Source organism: Streptopelia decaocto (genome assembly GCF_964273445.1).
Source record: "Streptopelia decaocto genome assembly, chromosome: 1".
Classification (NCBI taxonomy): domain Eukaryota; kingdom Metazoa; phylum Chordata; class Aves; order Columbiformes; family Columbidae; genus Streptopelia; species Streptopelia decaocto.
Genome location: NC_138663.1, coordinates 111,638,151 through 111,653,917, shown reverse-complemented (window position 1 = coordinate 111,653,917; position 15,767 = coordinate 111,638,151). Strand labels below are relative to the sequence as shown.

The window sequence follows — 15,767 nt, the reverse complement described above, 5'->3', positions numbered from 1 at the left end:
TTTTTCTTTAATTCTGAGAAATTATTTACTTTTTGCAGAAAAATCTAAAGTGTTGAAACACTGGGGCTGTTTAGGTTACATTTTAGGAGTGATTTCCCTTTGGGAAAAACTTCCTGGATCCAAAATAATTGCTGAGTAGAAAAGAATAAAAGAAAACCAATAGACAAAAACAGCAAAGCTTGTGTTTGCAAGGCTGTCAATAAGTGGGAGACTGAGGTATTTTTGGTAGAGTGTGGTTTCACACCATTTAAAGTCCTTATTCTTGAAAGCCTAAGGGAACGGTGGGTCATTAACATTTGAGCAGGTGTCCTGACATTCCATGGGGTGCTACATGAGACAGGAGAGGAAAGTTCAGTTACTCCATTCTCATGCCCTTACCCAGCTGGTGATGAGAGAGACATGAAATCAGGGCTCTCTTCCAAAGAGTACTTACCTCCTATACAAAATCAGAAGGAAGGAAGCTCTTCAGGGGGGAAGAAACAAACAAACAAACAAGTGGTGTTGGGTTTTTTTCCTGTCCATTGATGCTTTCTTGACTCTTTTTTTTTTTTTTTTTGGCAACCTGTGAAGCTAAGTCATTAGCTACTCCACTTAGACAGCCAGTCAGCAAGAAGACAGTGACCAGCCCATGGGGCCCTTTAGGAAGGCTATTGCCTATTAGCAGTTTTGCTCCTTCCTCCTGGATCAGATACATAGATATGAATAAGCATGATCAGTTTCCAGTATGTTTGTGTGTAGAAGAACAGAGAAGGACTGGGCCAACTGGTGGGAATACCATTATCAATGTGTGAATAAGAGCTGAAAACAATGTGTAGTGTATGCTTAAAATGTTCTGGAAATGTGCACTGAAATTCTGTGGTTTGTTTTATTTTATTTTATTTTGTTTGTTTTTAATTCCATTGGAATTGTGCTCCTGCTCCTGTCTTTGGAGTTATATCTGCTGCAATGTGTTTAGGGGAAAGGGGTGAGAAATGGTGAGGCGGTTTTTGTTTTAACAAACATGCAGCAAATTACATGAGCTTGTTTAAACCTAAATCTATGTGTACATCTCACAGCAGCTGCTCGTTATTGTTTTAGAGGTCATATGTAGCTTGTTTTTCTTATCCTGGTCTTTTTGGATGCTAGTCTTTTTTTCTTTTTTTTTTTTTTTTTTGAATTGGCTAAGGGTCTGGGGAGGCAGATTGTGCTTTGCTGGTTTGCTGCACATGCTTGGGTGGGTCCTCTTGTTCAAATCCGTTGCTTTCCTGTGTTTCCTGTGTATGATAGTCTAGCTGCCAGATATTACAACCAGTGCTTCGTACTTTTTTCCTTCCAAAAACAAGTGTTTGTCTCTGCCTTTTCCCTTCTTGCTTCTACTTCTCTATATGTCTTCTTCCCCCAAATCAGGAAAAAAGTGTTTCCCTCCCCTTCTGTCTTCCACCCCACCCACCCCTTCCTTATCTTATTATTGTAGGCTTGGTTTTTTTTGTTTTTTTGTTGTTTTTTTTTTTTTTTTCAGGATGGCACTCTAATGTGTTCCTTATCCTTCGTGCTGCTCCTGTTCCTTTTCTACCCTATGAATTCCAGACTGGTCCTCAAAAGCACTCTGTAGTTTTTCCCTCACTAACTATTAGACAAAGGTCAGAAGAATGAGACCTTAGATAAACACTTGCAATGTCTTAAATTAGAAAAATAAATTAAAAAACCAAACAAACAAAAACAAAGGAGAAAAGTCCGGAGGCAGTTTCCCTTAAACATTTATGAAAGAACAATTCCAGTTAACATAATGAAATGAGAAAAATAACAGGCTTTATCAGCCTGGGGTTCAGTCTAGGTCTATGGTGTCAGCAGAAATCCTGTAGGTTGGGTGTTAGAGCTGCTCTCTCTTCTATCGGCTGAGCAGCAAATGTAATCCCACTCTCTGAGTTCCTGTGTTTGAAGAAGAGGATAGCATGGAGCAGAGTAGAGATTACATCTTTTTGGTATAGTAATATCTCTGCTACTTTCCTAAATTTTTCTTGGATCTTACTAAATGTCCTCAGAAAATGTTGATACACTTTTTCTGGGAGGATTGAGTTGTACTTACATATGCTGAAGTCTCCCATTTCTGCTGAGCTTTTGAATAGGTTCATCAATGTTTTGAGAAGCCTGAGATGGTTTAATTATGGTGATTTGACTCAGGTTCCACACTAGAGTCTCAAGGGCTAGCACAAGGAACAGGGAGTTTTAACAGTATTCAGATAAAGTCAACACACTGCTCATCAGTATATTTATAGAAGATGGACAAAGAATTGCATGTTACGTATTGCCTTACATGAGCAATAGACTTAAAATCATTGTATGTCTGTCAAAGCAGTCTATTGTATTTTCTGTCAGCTTGTGAATGTCTTGGATGACCTCAATGACTAAAAATCAAAGCTAGGCCACTCAAATATCATTCAGTCATTGTATTGCATTGATTTCTTCTTCCTCCTTCAGATAAGCAAGAATGGGAAGGGAACATTTCTCAGCAGTCGTAGTTACTGGCAGAGTATTGTAACAATGTGCTGAAAAGCACTAAGAATAGTGAGTCGATGGAGCCAGTGTATCAATAATGTGACTATCTGTGGCCTCTTTTGTTCCTAGTGTTCCCACCGTTGCTGGTATTCACTCCCACTCACTGAAGCAAATCCTGGCCTTTTCTAAATCTTCATTGTTTGGCTGCTAGAAAATCAAATGGCAATTTTGATGGTTTTATTCTGTAAAGTGCAGTGTTTCGATGAACCTGCAGTTGCTATGAAAGAAGGAATTGACACCTGCCTTGACACCATTGTTTCAAAGTTGCCAGGTAGTATAGGGAAAATATCTTTCCCTTTCCGTTTCCTTTCTTCTTTTCTTTCCCACAGATAGTTTCTGATAGATAAAGCATAGCTATTCAATTATCATCTAACCCAGCTCAAGGCAACACTGGGTAACAGAATAAGAGAAGTCTCCTTCTTTCCTGTTTATATTCCAACTTGTAATGGAACTGCTTGCTGAAGACTGTATGCAATCTTCTGTCATGCAACCAAGCCTCCTATCGCTGCCTGTCTCTGCAGTGATTCAAATATTCTACACATATTATGTAATGTCTTTATTGACACCTTAAAGGCAATGGTTGGTTTGCTTCCTGGTTTGTTTGTTTCAAATTAAAGGTTATAATCTGTGGATATGGTTCATTTCCTGTATCCCTGAACTGCTAGTGCACTTGTGTTGAATGTCTTCTAGTTTTCAAAAATGAGCTGTACTTACTCTTGAGGAGAGTTTCCTCAGCCACTTGCACTGGAAATCATCACCCACATTTGTGGAAGGCAGAATGAAGATGATAGGAAAGATGCAGTCTTGCTTTTTCAGTTTGTAGGAGGAGAGGCTGTGGAGTCTCCATCCTTGGAGATGTTCAGAATCAGGCTTGATGTGGTCCTGGGCAATTGCCTGCAGGTGGCCCTGCTTGAGCAGAGTGGTTGGACCAGATGACCTACAGAGGTCCCTTCCAACTTCAACCGTTCTGTGAGTCTGTGAAAGCCTTATTTATTCAGGTATGTTTAGTAACAGAGGCTGAAGATCCTTTAGAAAAATGTGGAAGGATGCATCAAAGAGTGGAAGCTTCCTTCCCCCCGCTCCGTGTTTTCTGGGGGAAGAGTGGCTTTTATCATACAAATGGAATAATGTGATCATATATATACTGTATGTTTCTGAACCTTGGTTCATTTAAAAACGGCTAGGTATTTATCAGCTTACATTGTTTAAAAGGACGGGGGGGTTTATGACTTGTTAACTCTGCTGTAAGCTTTCAGAATAGTATCTAGAGTATACTAGATATTATACAAGATTTTTTTTTTTCTCTTGATATTTTTTTGTTCAAAATGTGTGGTGGTGTTTGGGGTAGGTAGAAAAATAAGTGTAGTTTACAAAGGAATGAAAACATAATGCTGTTTTTTGAGGAAAATAGATGTGAATTTTTTTTGAGTAGTAGGTTGCAAACATGAAATACTTCATTAAATATCTAGGAAAGTTGTCTGGTAACCACTTGCCATTAGTAATAGCATTTTTGTTCTGTTGAATCCTGATTGCATGTTCCTAAGCATTCTTCAGTGTACCACTTATCTCTATTAGCCTTGCCACCTGATTAAATCTTAGAATTGTCCTTTGTCAGATGATTAGCTCCATTAATACTGCACTTTCTTTCCTGGTCATTATTTCCTAGTAGCCTGGAATAGTACTTGGAAGTCAAATATGAAGTTAGCTAATTGAAGAGGTTTGCATTCACGGTTGCAAAGCTGGATGCCCATTCTACCAGAAATATATCAGAACTGTAAGATCCATTCGTGAACGTTCTCTAGTTAAAACAAGGTCTGTGCAGTGGTACTGGAGGTTCACTCCAGTGCATGAAAACTAGATAAATCTCACAGGTCAGTACAGACCTCAGTTTGTTCATTTGCTGAGTTGATAACCTACAAAAAAGAGGTTAAGCATGTTCCATTCAATTTCCAGTTGTTTGACAAAAGTGTATTTTTGCTGTGGGAAGTGATCATGTTATTATCACGAAAATGAAATTCAGAATCCGTGCAGCGTTTCATGTATAGATTTAACCTGCAGAGAGACAGTGTGCTATTCTGCAATTGTTTGCACTTGAAAGAAAAAAAGTAAACATACTATACCCTTGAACAGCTGAAGGAATTATCTGCCTGGACATTTGATTATTCTTATTGCCTCACAGTAAAAACACCTGCAAGGGCATTCATCAACTCACTGCTGAAGGATCTGCTATAAACACATGTTATGAAAGTGGCAGCTGGGTGTTCTTGGTGTGTTTCTACAGCACCCGGACAAATGTCATTCAGCTTCCACATTGAGCATTCAATCTGTAAATCTGGGTTAGGAGAACATAATTTTGAAAAAAAAATCATGCTTACTGTGGGGAAATCATGCCACGCATAACCAAAAGATTGATTCTTTTTTAGGCTAGGAGGCTGTCACTAACAAATTGTTGTGGTATAAACTTGTCAGAACAAGCATGTAGAGAAAAAAGTGCTTGAAATTATCTCTGTATATAGATAGCAACAGTGGAATAGATTTGTTTTTACAAAGGTAGCAGAGCATTGCCTGAACTTTGGATAAGTTTCAAACATTCAAATTGTGGGTTTAATTATAATTTTCCTCAGGAGACCCTGGTTTTTATTAGCTCAATGGACATGAATTAATTGGTGATTAGCAGCTAAATCTCTGGCATATATCTTTGTGGAAAAAACCCAACACGCACACACACACTGTTACTGAATATGCCATTATGGTAGCCCAGGGTGGAAAAGTAAAACTTTGAACAGTTTGAAAGAGTTGTTTTTCTCTCTTTCCTTTTCCTTGCTAAATACCACGCACTCTTCTACTTCATTTTAAGGTTGCATTTGGTGTTTTTATCAGAGATGATTAAACATAAATATCTGTTTGTATGTAATGTTTTATATGAAGTTGCTGGAGGAGTTTGTAAAACAACATCAGATTGAATATGTACCTTCCACCAACAAAATGCATCTTCCTTCTCCTGTCTTTGTATTTCACATGGCTGGAATAAGTCAAAGCTCATATAATAAAGAGGAAAGTGATGCTTGTGGGGAAAAATAACATTTTTAACAGATTTAGCATAATTTATTACTAAAAGCATGCTTCTCTCCCACATGCTGTTGCTTTTTGATTAATCTCTAACTATTCAAATATCACTTTCAGCCAAGGGATAAAGCACACAGCATTATTTGGGACAGATAGCAGTAGAACTCTACAAAGTTTATTGTAGCAAATACTCATATACTAGTGGCAGAATGTATATAATGCTTGACTTCTATGACATGTTTCCAGTAGTACTATTGCATTGTCAGTCTTCTCACTGATGATCATCTGAAAGCAATTCAAATATGCTCCTTCCTCTTACAGAGTTTTTTTGTTTTTTTTTTATATATATAATAAAATAGTGGCTTTACAAATGCTAGTATTATTTTTTTCATAAGTATATTTTACTGTAAAGAATGGAAAACATTCTTGTGAAAAGGCAGTGTTAAGTGCTATTAAGGTGAGTTTTTAAGAACAAAAGATATATATGTATCAAAATGATTTGCATTGTCTTGTCTCCTTGGAGAGGTGGAGGGAGAGAAAGCAAAGTACATTATTAGTGCTTTGCATTTCTCCTGTAGCTCATCCATACCTGCCTTTCAAATTCAGCTCAATCCATTAAAATTATTAATTGCTGAACATTTCAGATGGGAATTTAATATCCATTTTTATTTAAGACATGTAGAGAATTTTACTGCAAACCAAAAGGTGGCATTGAGTGAGCTTTATTTTAGTATGAGCATTCTGCAGCCTTTTCCACATACACTCATTAATTCTAGTTTGGTTTGACTTTGTCATACAAAGAGGTCTGCCCTTCAGTATTATTTCAAGGATGATGCTTAATAGATCTTTTTGAGCAAATGCTTATTAGGTTATAATTTGAAGACATCTTTCTCTTCCAACTTACATAAAATATATCAGAATTGTACCTTTGTGTCCAGTTCTATTCTGCATTGACTGTACTTGTAGCAGATACAGAAATCAAGGCTTAAGATGATAATCTTCCTCTACAATGCTTTTCATATTAAAGAATTAAGAAGGAATTTCTTGTATGGCTGAACAAATGTGTGGGTTTTTTTCTTTTTCTACTGGGGAAAAATATATCTAACAAGTTGTGACAAGTAAATAGCTGCAAGGCAGAAAAGGCATAAGGTATGGCAGGGGCTGCCAATGGAGAACTGTCATTGTGGTCCTGAAGGAATTTGAGGACATGCATGTAAACTTGTTATTTCAAGTACTTTTCTAAAAGTGCTGTAGAAGTGTCTTCTGCTGCAAAACAGTAACATCTTGTTTTATACTTATATTAAAAATTTGAATGGGATATTTCAGATCCTACTGCAACATGTTCCAGAAGCAAAAAAAGAATAGAATGGGTGACATGAGCTAGGGGTATAGACCATGACTATGAAGGCAAGCTGCAGGCTTTCAAAATACCTTGGTGTAATTGTCAAGGACAGAATACATCCAGATAGGTGGCCTGAATGTGTTTGAATTATTGTTAGTAGCTTTACTACAAACTCAAACTGAAGCTTTTATTAATATTGTACTATTTTGTTGAATAATTCTAATGAAGTGTTTTATTTTTCTCTGGCAGATGAACGGGAAGATGTTCAAAAGAAAACATTCACAAAATGGATAAATGCACAGTTTGCTAAGGTAATTAAATATTTTTTTATTTGTAAACCAAATTATGTTTTGTATATTTTTTTAAAAAAATTATATTCCTCCCCTGAGGCTTAATTTTTAAGAGAACAGTTGCAAGATTCAGGTATTGTTGAATGCAGTTGGACAATTTATTAGAAAAAAAATTACAAATTTGATTCCCTTGATTTCTGTAGGGATTGAAATGCAAGAAGCCATCATGGTCTGAAAATGTTCTCTGCCTCAATTTACTTTGCCTTTTCTCAAACTGGTGATGCAGATGTATTACTGTTTGGTGGACTCCTTTGCTATATTCCTGATATACAAAGGAGTTTCCTCTGTCGGGCTTGTCTTGTTTCTAACTGCAATGACAAATTTAACAAAACTGGATGAATTGGAGAGGAGCAAGGTCAAGTGACCCAGTTAGCAGTACAGATCTCAAATGTATTGGGAAAAAGAACAAATAACTAACTTATTTAAAGAAGCCTTACCCTGGCAGTATATAACAATTCTATATTTAATACACAGCAAAAATTGAGCTCAAACTAAACTCCTGGACAATCATTACCGAACTATATTTCCCAGTAAATAACTTAATTAGTCCCATAATATATAATTTTATCTGCTAGCCAATAATTGGCAATAAACAATGAAATAGTAGCTGTGACATATCTTCTGTTTAGTCTGGCTTTTGATTGTGTCCCATCTGATTCTCCTAATTAAAAAAGAGGAGTAAGATAATCTGAATAAGGCTGCCATAATGTTGAAAAATATGCTCAGCAGTAGTTCAGTCCAACAGGGAGTCCCACAGGACTTTCCCATGGACTGGAGAATTTTCAAATAGTGATTCAAGTGATTTAGACTACACATGTTGATGCTCAGCATTTTTATAGCAGATATGTCCAGTAGTTTGGAGGACTGGGTCAGGATGAAATAGTCTTGAACAAATGGTCTCAAACTGATTGAGTTAAAACTGTGAAGTGTTAAATTTAGGGCAGAAGTAAAATGTATGCATACAGAAGGAGGGATAACAAAATAAACAAACAAACAAACAAAAAACAGACAAACAAAACGAAACAAAAACACCAAAGAAAACATCTGGGAAATGTGGTGAATAACAAAAAAATGAGTCAGCAGCATGGTACTATTAAAAAAAAAAGGCAAATTTTTGATGGCTGGGGTAATGGACTTGCTTGACAAGAGGTGAAAGATGTAATTATTTTATTTCCTTGGCAGTAGTGAGATAGCTTGAGTAGTTTACTGTCTTGGTGTTCCATATACGAAGAAGTAGTCCCAGCAGCAGTCATATGGTACAAGCTAATTTGAAGTTTGTTGCCAGTTAGGCCTTGTTGTGGTCACAGAAATCATTACAGAAAAGCAGGAGTTACTGTTACTTCTATATCTAAAGAAAATGTCATGTTCCTAGAGCATTGCTCTCTCAGAAATTGTTGTTTTACAGAATAGCAAAATTTGCAATTGCTGAGGAAACTTGGAGCAAATCTGCAGAAGAAATGCAAGAATTGTGAAGAGCTCAGAAAATATGACCTATCAGCTGATGCTTTTAATGATAGGTTTGGTTCAGTCATCTAAATATTTGTTTGAATGATCTAATTGTTTTTCTTCCAATTATAGTTAAATGGAGGGTACTTGAAAGTTATTTTAACTACCTTTTACTTCAGTTCTATAAATAGTATTTTTAGTTGTATGTGAACATGCGTTTGTAAACATACTGGAGAAGTGCTTCATTTGGACTCTGAGGAAGACCTCCTAAACACTATGGCTCAATTTTTTCTTTGCTTCATTCATCACCTGTGTTTTGGACAGGGTCTTTTTATTTCAACAACCAATCTACTAAAAACCCCTGATCTTTAAATCTTAGACAAATTACTCTTGTCCTACAGATCATTGTACGTAACACCAGAATAGTTGGAGTGAAAGTGGAAATCATAAATGTAAATTTAGTAGTACATGCTGGCTGCCTGTGCAGTACACATGCAGAAAGCACAGTTTGCTCTTCAGTGTAGTCAAGTACCATGCAAGCTTTATTTCTGCCTAGCGTTTTCAGGACAGAAATACAGGAGGCCCTGCTTGTATTCCGCTGTAACATCAGCAGTCATAGTTGATATCTGTGTGCTGTCCTGGAGCTGTGTTTCTCCCTCTTCTAAAGACCAAGATGTTTTAGGAGAGGTGGTCTTCAAAACATGAAAATGGATTTCCATGTGAAATCTATAGCTTATCTATCCTCTTCCTTCTGACTTGTTTTCAGTTCAACTCCATTTCTGTTTCTGGCTATGGAATTGATTTCAGCTAATGGGTTACTCCTGGTTAGTGATTTCTCATCATTGTTAGCTTTGTAAAAGTGTTAAATAAATGACTTTCATTGTATAATTAGTTTGTATTCTCTCCTATGTGGTTCTAAAGGTGCCGTCTTGAGCAGATTAGCCTACGAGGTCAGAATTAAGATAGAGAAATGTATTGCATCAGTCATTTCTCTTATTTGTGAGTAGTGGAATCCAGATCAATAATAACTATAAGATACTGAGGGCTGAATGCATTTGTTTCATACAGTTCCTGCCTATCTACCACCCTCCATATTTAAAAAAAAAAAAAGCCTCTACTTATGCAGTCAAAGTAAAATCTTAGTTCTCAATGTTCTAAATCTTCATTTGTGTTGAGTCTGTAGTGCATTGCCCAACAAAGAGCTGTATTCCTTTTTTGAAAATTCAGTATCTAGAGTACTTGTGTTTTAGAACACTTATCCGCAGACTGAGCTTTCAAAACCTTCACACTTTCACATGACTAATGATGTAAACAGTTGCTTTTAATGGCAGAAGTTGTAATTTATTGCAAAATAATTTTCTAATTGATGATTGATGCGTCATCAGCATAACTTAAGTCCCAATGTATGAATTTAATTTGTGTGTGGGAAAAAAATTATTGTTTGAATCACAGGCCTGGAAGGAAATAGTTGTCTTTCTTCTGGTCGTGCACACAGTGACATTTTAGTTGGATCATGTACTCAACCTCAGATGCCTTGAGTTCAGCAATGAAGTTTGCTACCTCTTAGTTAAGGAGTCAAGTCTCTAATGTGAAATCCATAACAAACTCTCAGTCTCAACATCTTGGCAGTTTCCCATCTGTGATGTGCAGAACCAAGACACCTGTGGAGTGGTACCAAGAAGTCTCTGAAAAGGTATCTAGGGAAAGCTAGCAGAACTGCTAGCAAGATTACAGTTCCTATTGGTGAGGCCATGTCTGTCTTCAACTTTTTCTGGCAGGTTGAGTGGGGTGCTCTAAATGGAAGAACTAGGGAAGATGCATTTGCAGGTCTCTCTTACAGGTTCTAAAGAGAGTAGGTTTCTCTCCAATTCCTATTCATTTTACTAGCCAGAAACTGGATTATGCAGAAAATCTGTGCTTTAAAGATTTTCGTACGTGACTTACCTCTAATCAATTCATCATTGTATTAGTAAGATAGGCCAAAAGTTGGCTTTTAATGTTTGTGAGATAAAACACTTAGCAAATTAAAAGTATAAGAGAAATGGGAGAATGTAATCCAAGAAAACTTTGTGTTTTCCCCCTTCTAACCACAGACAATGTGTAGAATTTTTTTTTAGTGATACCTTCTTGGTTTACCGTCTAAATGGCATGCAATAAATTGAAACTCAAAGTAACTCTAAAAATGTGGAGCATATTACTTTAATATAATTTTATTCAAAAGGAGCTTTTCTTTGCCCTCAGAAGACGTTTATTTATAAAATAATGATGTTCTGCAGGGTGCAAGCAATGATAGCAAAGGAATGTATTGTAACCTAGTTTTTAATAACAGAACTATAATTAGAGCTCCCACAAGAGATGTATCTAGTCCTGGGTATGATAGCTTTTACTCAGATCTCAACTTCTTTCATTTGAAATAACTGAAACCTTTTTTTTATAAATGAAACATAGAATCTTAACTATGTGTTTCAGGAGAAGGCGAATATGTCACAAGCCCTCAAGTGTAGCAGGTCTCTGCAGGAACTTTGAAAGAGACAAAACAATGACATTAACAATGCCTGTACCCCATTTTAAATGAGCCTATGTTGCCTCACTGGTTAAACATTTTTAGTTGTTCTTTGCATAATAGGCTTCAAAATAGAAAGCCTTACTGAAGATGGAAATGTTCTTTAGTTGCATGTAAGAAAGAGCTTGTAAATGGCACCAAAAAAACCCTCTCCCTACCCTAAAAAGGAAAGAGTATACTCCTATGACTACAGAAATATCGGTTATTTATTTTGGTCTCTCGTTATGGAGACAGTGTCTCAAAGTACTGACAATTTTAATGTCAACAATAAAAGTATCTGTTGTGAGTACAGAGAAGGCAATGAGCTAATCATTGTACGTTTTGGAAACCTGAATTTTAGGATATACCCTTATGGCTAACTTGAGGTCAACACCTTTATCTGTAAGTGGGTTTCATAAAAGAATGGTAATTTGTGAAAGAGTCTTCAACATTTTAATCTTCAATAACAAAAAAAAGTTGTTCATAAAATTGCATGTGAATTCAGAGGTTTCAATGGTTTGTCCATATTTCTGCTACAAAAAGTGTCGAAAATTGCACTAGATGGTCAAATTAGACATTATATATGACAGTACACTTTTTCATGTAGACACTGAAATTATTAATCTTCACCAAGCAGGAGCAACAGTCAGAAAACAGAGAAATGTAGCTTGTTGGGGGGAAAAAGTAGGTAATTGTTTATTGTTTCTCTCCCTCATGCTTTGGGTTTCCTCTTGTTGTTATCGAACAAAGCAGAATATGAAAACAAATTTAGGGATACCAAATATTTCATTACTTAGCTTTATGGAAAACCAAGATCATTCAGCAAGTAAATATTTTAATGGAGAATTTAAGTTATGAAAAATGGCAGCTTTTCATAGGCAGGTGGAAACATCAGGAGTTAGTATTTTGTTATGACTGTAGAATTAGATTCTCATTCTTGTAGTGCTTGTGTGACGAAACAGCCTGTGTCAAATAAGGTAATGTTGACAGCCTAATTTAAGGTATATGTGGCTAATAGAATAACAGGCAGCAAAACTAAAAACAGATTTTACTAATGAAGTTGTTTTGAATAGCAGCCAGATTGTTTAGGCAAACATCATATGTAGGGATAAAAGGAACACAGAAGGGGGCATTGTTTACAACTTTAGCCAAACTATGTAGCAGTCAAAATAATTTCTTAATTACCCAGTGTTTGTGTGTGGCTTATATGATAGGCAGTGTGGTGTCAGTCTCAGTTCTCTCCCTCTTCTTGAGTTTATCGGCAACCTGAAGTTATTCAAGACTCCCATTCAGTTTAGTGGTCTCTGGGAACTGTAGATTAAATGCCTTCTGCGTAACAGATAACAAAAACTAGTGATACAAATGAAATGTTTACTGACCTTCTGAGGAAGTATGTCGTATATCTGAGGTACAGAGAGACTGTACTACCATAAGTTTGGCATCTGATAGAGGAATTTGCAGTGCTACTTATGCTCACACGCTTGCTCAGTTTTTTGTGCTATCATTCACAATGACTTCAAATTAAAACAAATTTGAAAAGCCACTCCAAACAAAGTGAACTCAAATGTTGTAGGCTCTGGGCAGGAGTAGTCTGGTGAAGCTTTGTGGAGAAGACAGTGATAGTTTTGTTAAATTTCCTTAAGTTTCAGCTTCTGTGGAAATACGTTAACCATTGTGACTAATTATGTCAGACTCCATCAGACATAGCATTTCTTCAGCCATATTTCTGGACTGACATTAATAATCCAGAAAAGGAGCTGGAGGGAGAGGTGTTGGTGACAAATCACAAAAACACAGATTAAAATGTTCAGTATTAGCCTTGTCCAAACTTCTCTCTTGACAACTAACCTAAAGGTCAAATTATGTTGCTTTGAATTTTGTGCGTAACATCAACTCTGTTTGCAAACATTCAAATTTGTAAACTTGATGACTTTTTATATTTTGCTTTCAAAGTAATTTTTCAGCTTACTGATGGCAAAATACTTAGCGCATGTCTGCCTTATCAATTAATCAATATTTAACTCTGCCTAATGTAGAGGCCTAGATGCTGGCAGGGATTGAAATAAAGGATTAATCCCTTTGCACTTTCTATAAAAGGAAGGGACACCAGAAGCTGAATGGTGCCTGAATGCAGCCTGACAAAAACAAAGTACTGTTTAATAGGGCAGCCTTCTCTATTTTCTCTGTTCTTGCTAACATCAGAAGTGCAAGCCGCATGACTCGCTGTGGCAGTCACGCAGCTGGAGATGCCTTGAAAACTGTCAGTACAGAAAAGAACCCTTTCACTGAAAACCTAGAAAGTACAAACATGTATTTGGTTATGCTACAAAGACACAAAGATAGACATTTGAGGTTAACAGAAAGCTAATGAGACTATCTCTATATTGTTATTGGTTGCTTTTTTTTTCAAATTTATGTTCAAACAGTGAAGGTTTTATTATGTTTGTGTGAGAGGATGGGATACTGTAATGTTTTTTTCCCCTCTCTCCAGAAGTGTCTAAATGACTGCAATTAGACAAGACAGCTCTTGGAGAGCAGATTCATTTTCGCTTTGATGCAAAGTGAAACTTCTCCTTCCACTTAATTATCTGCACATCTTTTGGCGGAGCTGTGGTTACTGCCCGTGTCTCTCGGAAGACCTTTTCCTTGCAAGTGAGACTCGCTTCTATCTGCTCCCTTGACTGCACAAGCAGTGACATGTTTTGTCTGCTTTGCTTTAGTAGACATAAATTTGAAAGTGGCTACAGCAGCTTTTCCTTGGGGACATAGTGCGTTGCTCCTCCACCAGAACCTTGTACCCATCTCCAAGCCTGATCCCCTTCCTGGTAGCCCATGGGAGCTGCAGGCCTGGTGCCCCGACCACCCTGCCCACGTGCGCAGAGTCCTTGGGGGGAAACATCCTCACTGGTCACAAAGCGTCAGAGCTGTTGAAGTTGCAGTCGCAGTCTAGTGACTGAAGATTATGTCATGTTCTCTGTATCTTTTGTTGCCACATGCAAAGGTTATATTCCTTTTCCAAATAAAATCTTAAAGCTTAAAATGTTTTCCATTAGAAGTGACTTCCCTTGCAAAAAAAAAGTACAAGCATATTGTCTCAAACAATGAGTACCTGCATGTCAAAATCCTTTCACCATTAGAAACACCTGTGTGAATACAGACTACATTTTAAACTCTTCTAAGATAATGTGGTAACCTCAGCCTTTAATTTGAAACTTTAGAATGGATTAGTAAAATGAGGAAACTAGACAAAAACATATGCATTTTTATTATGTTAAAATAATTTGTCTTTGCATTCTTGGTTTTGCAGCTTCTTCTTGCAGAGTAACAAGAACTTCCCTCAGATGCATTAGGATGCCAGGCAGGGAAAGCAATTGCTACTCTTGGCAATAGAGGGCACTGGACTTTCATTTCTAATATGTTTTACTGAGGAAAAAAAAGTCAAGTGAGGTCCACTGAGCTCTTTCACCTTTTTTCATACTTGGGCTTGCACCTCCTTGGCTTTTAGTCAAACTCTCACACTGTTTTTGTTGCACTTTAAGTAAAAAGATTAAATGAAATTGAATACATGCTGTTCTCTTGAAGTTATTATTGTGCATGTATCTTAAGGGGGGAATAGGAACAAGCTAAATATAGCACTACAATATTGGTCTCAGTGGTGCATATGTCTAGCTTGCAAATTTGTAAACATTTACAAATTTGCATGATTGTTGCTGGCAGTAGACATCATCATTTCCGTGCTCGGAATTCATTACCATTGCATCTAATCATCTTCAGAATCTCCAAAGCAAAACTCTTCAAACAGGCAAATAGACACTAGTGGATTTATGTTATACTTAGATTGAAAGATCAAAAAGAAAAACAGGAGAAAAAACATTTTCAAGTTACTGTCTCCACTTATCTAAATGCCCTTCTATGTAAACATATCGAAGGCTGAGTAAATATTTGCACAAGAACTTCCATGTCTGCCTTTTACATATGAAGGGGCTCAGCAATATCTGGGGGTTATTTCTGGACCAACACTTCAATAACATGTATGATTTTTACAGTTGCTTACCTCTGTTCTTTCTCTAGTCATATGTTTGGACTGTTTTGAAGGGGAAAACCTGTCACCTTGACATAGATACCCCATTAAGACTTTACTTAGGGAATTAGTTATATATATTTTAAAAATCCTCCTCTTTCCTGCTCTGGAAAGCTACCTAACTTATAAATCTTTTTTCATCTGTTTTAGTATTCCAGTCTGATTAAATATTGATATTCATGTCACTGACTTTGCTAATACTTTCACTTCTTTCAAAGATCTACATGACAGGTGTTATTACACAGAATAAGCATTTTTCTTTTCTGTCTGCTTTTCATAGTGTGTTTGATTGATTTCCCATCACATTTACTTCCTGGTAATATTAGTGTGACCATATATATTGCAGACTTATAAAATAGGATGCCTTCAGTGTGCTCCAGTACTTAGTATATGTTCTACTGAAGT

At 36.6% G+C, this 15,767-nt stretch overlaps 1 protein-coding gene across 8 annotated transcripts in view; it reads left to right on the top strand.

Annotated features, from left to right (window-relative positions):
* Nucleotides 1-15,767, top strand: part of DMD (dystrophin) — a 1,259,796-nt gene that overhangs the window by 286,035 nt on the left and 957,994 nt on the right. For all 8 annotated transcript variants that reach the window (XM_082049442.1, XM_082049444.1, XM_082049438.1 and 5 more), the window contains exon 2: nt 7,193-7,254. In XM_082049442.1, coding sequence (XP_081905568.1) covers nt 7,193-7,254 — 62 coding nt within the window. The remainder of the gene's footprint in view (nt 1-7,192; nt 7,255-15,767) is intronic.